At 42.6% G+C, this 5,588-nt stretch overlaps 1 protein-coding gene across 1 annotated transcript in view; it reads left to right on the top strand.

Moving 5' to 3' along the window:
• NUP98 (nucleoporin 98) overlaps positions 1 to 5,588 on the top strand; it is a 143,725-nt gene that overhangs the window by 117,430 nt on the left and 20,707 nt on the right. Inside the window, exons 25-27 of the mRNA XM_023514294.1 lie at positions 720 to 877; positions 2,311 to 2,454; positions 3,480 to 3,622. Of these exons, the coding sequence (XP_023370062.1) occupies positions 720 to 877; positions 2,311 to 2,454; positions 3,480 to 3,622 (445 nt within the window). The remainder of the gene's footprint in view (positions 1 to 719; positions 878 to 2,310; positions 2,455 to 3,479; positions 3,623 to 5,588) is intronic.

Raw genomic sequence — 5,588 nt, 5'->3', positions numbered from 1 at the left:
TGAACCTGCCAGCTCAGGTATATGTGGCTGGTGCCTTGGCCACTTGAGCCATAGGCACCAAGCCAATCAGTCAGTTTTTTAATGATTAAAGCCAAGGGAGATAGTTGGGGTTTTATTGTTTGTTTAAACAGGGTCTCTCTCTCTCTCTTCTCTCTAGCTCGAGTGCAGTGGCATTGTCATAGATCACTGCAACCTCCAACTTCTGAACTCAAGTGATCCTCCTGCCTCAGCTTCCCCCATAGCTAGGGTTGCGGGCGCATGCCACCACACCTGGCTGATTTTTAATTTCTTGTAGAGATCGGATCTTGCTATGTTGGCTAGGCTGGTCTTAAACTTTTGACCTCAAGCTGTCACCCTTTGACCTCTCAAAGTGCTAGAATTATAGGTGTTAGCCATCACACCTGGTCTTATACAACCTTTTGAATTGGATGGTGTTCTCCATTTATAACTAATGTATCTTGCTTCGGGTCACAGAACTAATATTGTCTGTTATTGATATCTATGTACTGGATAGTCAATATATAATTTAGGTTAAACTACCTTGTTAATTTTCTACCTAAGGAGAAAATGATGTTTTTGATTCACATTTTGGTACTACTGCAAAAAGCAGTCACTGTTGTTAAGTCCTCCCTCTTAAAGAAATAGGATTAATCCCACAAGTGTTTGACCAAGTCTGTAATTCCTTAGTAATCACCAGAGAACTTCTGCTTCTCTTACAGGTGATCATCGTCTTGCCCTTCTTTTATCTCAGTTTGTGGGTAGCCAGTCAGTCCGAGAGCTGCTCACCATGCAACTGGCGGATTGGCATCAGCTCCAGGCTGACTGCTTTATCCAGGATGAGAGACTGCGAATCTTTGCCCTATTGGCTGGAAAACCGGTATCTTCTTCTTTTTCCATAATCTCACTTCAGTTTTCTTATAAATTCAAGGTAGTTTAAGGTTGAAGCAAAGAGCTGTCCATCTTTATAAACTGCACACAGTTAGACATTACTGGGTAAATTAATTTTCAATGTAAATATTTTCAACTTCTAAATGCAAGCATGCACATTATAGAAAAATTTAGTTACGTATAAATCAAAACTTTAAATTTCACCATATCTTATGTTAGTGGTAAACAATATAAATTCTCTTTCTGGCTTGGCATCTATAGCTCAAGTGGCTGGGGCGCCAGCCACATACACCAGAGCTGGCAGGTTTGAATCCAACCCGGGCCTGCGAAACAACAATAACAACTACAATCAAAAAAATAGCCAGGCGTTGTGGCAGATGCCTGTAGTCCCAGTTACTTGGGAGGCTGAGGCAAGAGACTCGCTTAAGTTCAAGAGTTTGAGGTTGCTGTGAGCTGTGGTATTACAGCACTCTACTGAGGTTGACATAAATAAAAGGCTCAGCGCCTGTGGCTCAAGTGGCTAAGGCGCCAGCCACATACACCTAAGGTGGCAGGTTCAAATCCAGCCCGGGCTCGCCAAACAACAATGATGACTGCAACCAAAAAGTAGCCACGTGTTGCGGCGGGCACCTGTGGTCCCAGCTACTTGGGACCCGGAGACAAGAGACTCACTTGAGCCCAGGAGTTGAAGATTGCTGTGAGCTGGGAGGCCATGGCATTCTACCCAGGGGGACAGCTTGAGGCTCTGTCTCAAAAAAATAAATAAATAAATTCTCTCCCCATACATATTTTACATTTTCTTCAACATTTATGTGTTCATATTTACTTATTTGTATATAGAAGAAAAACCAATTAGACCCAATAGTTCTGCTACTTTTTTTAACCTACAGTATATGAACATTTTTCCATGTTATGAAACATCTTTTTTGTGGTTTTTGGCTGGTGCTGTGTTTGAACCCACCACCTCTGGCATATGGGGCCAGCGCCTCACTCCTTTGAGCTACAGGTGCCACCCAAAACACCATTTTTTTTTAAAAAGCCATTTTTATTCCGTTTCTCTATCATTGCCTATTTCTTTGATTACCTTCTTATACATGTAGTCAATTTTCAGAAACACTTGGTCAGAATTAATGCTCAACTTGACAAGTATGGCCAATGAGCAGACCTGTTCTCTTTTCAGTGGCTATCATCTCTTTTCATAGCACTGATTATTTGTTTAAATCCACTCTCTCACCGGCCAGCAAGGGACTGTATATTTCATCTGGATCATTAATAATGGTATTCTGGCTGGGCGTCCATAGCTCAGTGGTTAGAGCAGCAGCCCTGTGCACAAGGGGTGGTGGGTTGAATAAATTAATAACTTATAGACTTAGGCGGTTATAAGGTTAAATATTGCCATGGTGATGATTTTGTCTCCTGCAGGTGTGGCAGCTGTCAGAGCAGAAGCAAATCAACGTGTGCTCCCATTTGGATTGGAAACGCTGCCTGGCTATCCATCTTTGGTATTTGCTACCACCAACAGCCTCCATTTCTAGGGCACTCAGCATGTATGAAGAAGCATTTCAGGTATATATATGGCAAATAGAGTCAATCAAGAAAACTGGCAGGTGTTCTGTTTTTGCTACAGAAATCTTGCAGAGAAAAAAAAACAATTCACATTTTGTCATACTTCCTACTAACTGCCTATTTTGAAAATACTATAAAATTGAAGTGGACCTACAGAATTTTGTGAGAAACTTTATCCTTATTCCTAGACAGGGCTGCTTTTCCACATGTCTGCTTTTATTTTATTTAATTTGATGAGTTTCTAGAGCTGAGGTTACCACTGTAGTTTTTCCGCCTCTAATCCTGTCTTATTCCTTTGGGAATTTATTCATCTACAGCCTGATCTGAGGATTGATTTAACACCAAAGTTAATAGTTATAAAATTTCCCTCTAAATAACATATTTCATGTTTCTCATAATTTTTCATGTTGAAGTATTATTAATGCCATCATTATTGTACTCTCTTCTTATTGTCCCTACAATTGTCTTTGATAACATTTGTCAGAATTATTTGTCAGGAAAAAAGAACACTAAAGAAACTGAATATACATTAAGAAACTGGCTCAGTGCCTGTAATACACTGGTTACGGCGGCACCCACATATACACTAAAGGAGCCGTGTTTGAACCCAACCCAGGTCAGCTAAACGACAATGACAACTACAACAAAAAAATAGCCGGGTGTTGTGGTGGGTACCTGTAATCCTAGCTACCTGGGAGGCTGAGACAAGAGAATCACTTAGCCCAAGAGTTTGAGGTTGCTGTGAGCTATGTCACAGCACTCTACCAAGGGTGACATAGTGAGACTCTGTCTCAAAAAAAAAAAAAAGACAGAGAAAAACTTGTGGCAAGAAAAGTATAGGAGTTTAGTGAGAACTGCTTAAAATCTTTACCAGGCCATTGAAGACAAGTGAAATGGGTCATGAATTAAAAAAGTTTAAAGCCCTTGATGGATTCCTTTAGAGTGCCTATGTAATTAAGACATGATAGTATCTAGTAAAACTGACTAGTAGCTAATGTATTATTTTGTAAAATTCTTCCCTTCAGAATACCTCTGAGGGTGACAGATATGCCTGTTCCCCACTTCCTTCATACATCGAGGGCTTTGGCTGTGTGGTAGAAGAGGAACAAGACTCACAGAGACCACTTCGAGATGTCTGCTTTCACCTTCTAAAGCTTTACAGTGACAGGTAAATCAGAGCCAGGCATGCTAGTCACTTAAGTGCTCTATGAACCCCCAGGGAATCCTTTCCTGAGTTCTTTCCCCTTTCTTATGCCCCCAAATTGCCGTGAATCTGTATAAATTACTAAATAAACTTGATAGTAGTTCAATGGAAGACATATTGTAGATATGAAGATGAGAGATAAAAGTTTTTTTTTTTTTTTTTGTAGGAGAGGTCTTTTTTTTTCTTTGAGACAGAGCCTCAAGCTATCCCCCTGGGTAGAGTGCCATGGCATCACACTCACAGCAACCTCTAACTCCTGGGCTCAAGTGAGTCTCCTGCCTCAGCCTCCCAAGTAGCTGGGACTACAGGTGCCCGCCACAACGCCTGGCCATTTTTTTTTGGTTGCAGCCATCATTGTTGTTTTGGCGGGCCTGGTCTGGGGATTCGAACCTGCCGCCTTAGGTGTACGTGGCTGGCGCCTTAGCCACTTGAGCCACAGGTGCTGAGCCTGTAGGAAAGGTCTTTATTGGTATGGGAGGGAGGCTGCAGAGCAGCACCGAGGAGGAGAGAAGAGAGGGGAGATAAGGAGAGAATTGGGGAAAGAAGAGAGAGAGAGCAGAGAAGAGTGAGGGGGAAGACAGGAGAGAGAGAGAGAAGGAAGGCAGAAGGAGGTGAGAGAGAGAGAGCAAAAGTTATTTTAATCAACATTAATGAGATATACTTTACATATAATAAAATATGCAGTTCAGTAAGTTTTATAATTATCACATTGTAACTAGTATTACAACCAAAGTACTATTTGTTTTGTTTGTTTGTTTGTTTGTTTTGTTTTTTTGAGAGAGAGAGCCTCAAACTGTCCCCCTGGGTAGAGTGTCGTGGCATCACAGCTCACAGCAACCTCCAACTCCTGGGCTCAAGTGAACCTCCTGCCTCAGCCTCCCAGTAGCTGGGACCACAGGCGCCCACCACAATGCCTGGCTATTTTTTGGTTGCAGCCATCATTGTTGTTTTGCGGGCCTGGGCTGGATTCGAACCCGCCACCTTAGGTGTATGTGGCTGGTGCCTTAGCCAGTTGAGCCACAGCCGCCAAGCCCCAAGGTATTATTTGTATTACACCTGAAAAAATTCCTTCATGCCCCTGGGCAGTCTTTACTCTAGGCAACTACTGATTGGTGGTTTGTTACCATAAATTAATTAGTTTTGCTATTCTAGAATTTTATGTAATTGAGATCATGCTGCATATTCTCTTTTTTGCCTGGCTTTTTTTACTTGGCATTATGATGATTTTGAGATTTTCCATGTTAGTATATGTATCTAAAATTTGGGTTTTGAGGTGGGGTTTACATCTGAACATACATGATAAAGACACTATGAACATTTTTATCTGAAAGTAGTTGTATTGGCCAGGCAGAGTGGCTCACGCCTGGAATCCTAACACTCTTGGGAGGCCGAGGCAAGTGGATTGCTTGAGCTCACGAATTCTAGACCAGCCTCAGCAAAAGCAAGGCCCCGTCTCTACTAAAAATAGAAAACCTGAGGCAAGGTTTAGGGCCTTTAGCAGCTAGGGTGCCAGCCACATACACCGGAGCTGGCGAGTTGAAATCTGGCCCAGTCCTACCAATGACAACTACAACCAAAAAATAGACAGCCATTGTGGCAGGTGCCTATATAGTCCCAGCTACTCGGGAGGCTGAGGCAAGAGAATCGCTTAAAGCCCAGTAGTTTGAGGTTGCTGTGATCTATGACTCCACAGCACTCTACCCAGGATGATAGCTTGAGACTCTGTCTCAGAAAAAGAAAACCTGAGGCAAGAGGATTGTTTGAGCCTGAGTTGGAGGTTCCTGTGAGCTACGATGCCAGGGCACTCTACCCAGAGCAATAGCTTGAGACTCTGTCTCAAAAAAAGAAAAAGTTGGCTTGGTGCCTGTGGCTCAAGTGGCTAAGGTGCCAGCCACATACACCTAAGGTGGCGGGTTCGAATCCAGCCCAG

This window comes from Otolemur garnettii, unplaced genomic scaffold (assembly GCF_000181295.1).
Source record: "Otolemur garnettii isolate 467f Iridium unplaced genomic scaffold, OtoGar3 scaffold00001, whole genome shotgun sequence".
Taxonomy (NCBI): domain Eukaryota; kingdom Metazoa; phylum Chordata; class Mammalia; order Primates; family Galagidae; genus Otolemur; species Otolemur garnettii.
This window is presented reverse-complemented; position numbering and strand designations above follow the sequence as displayed.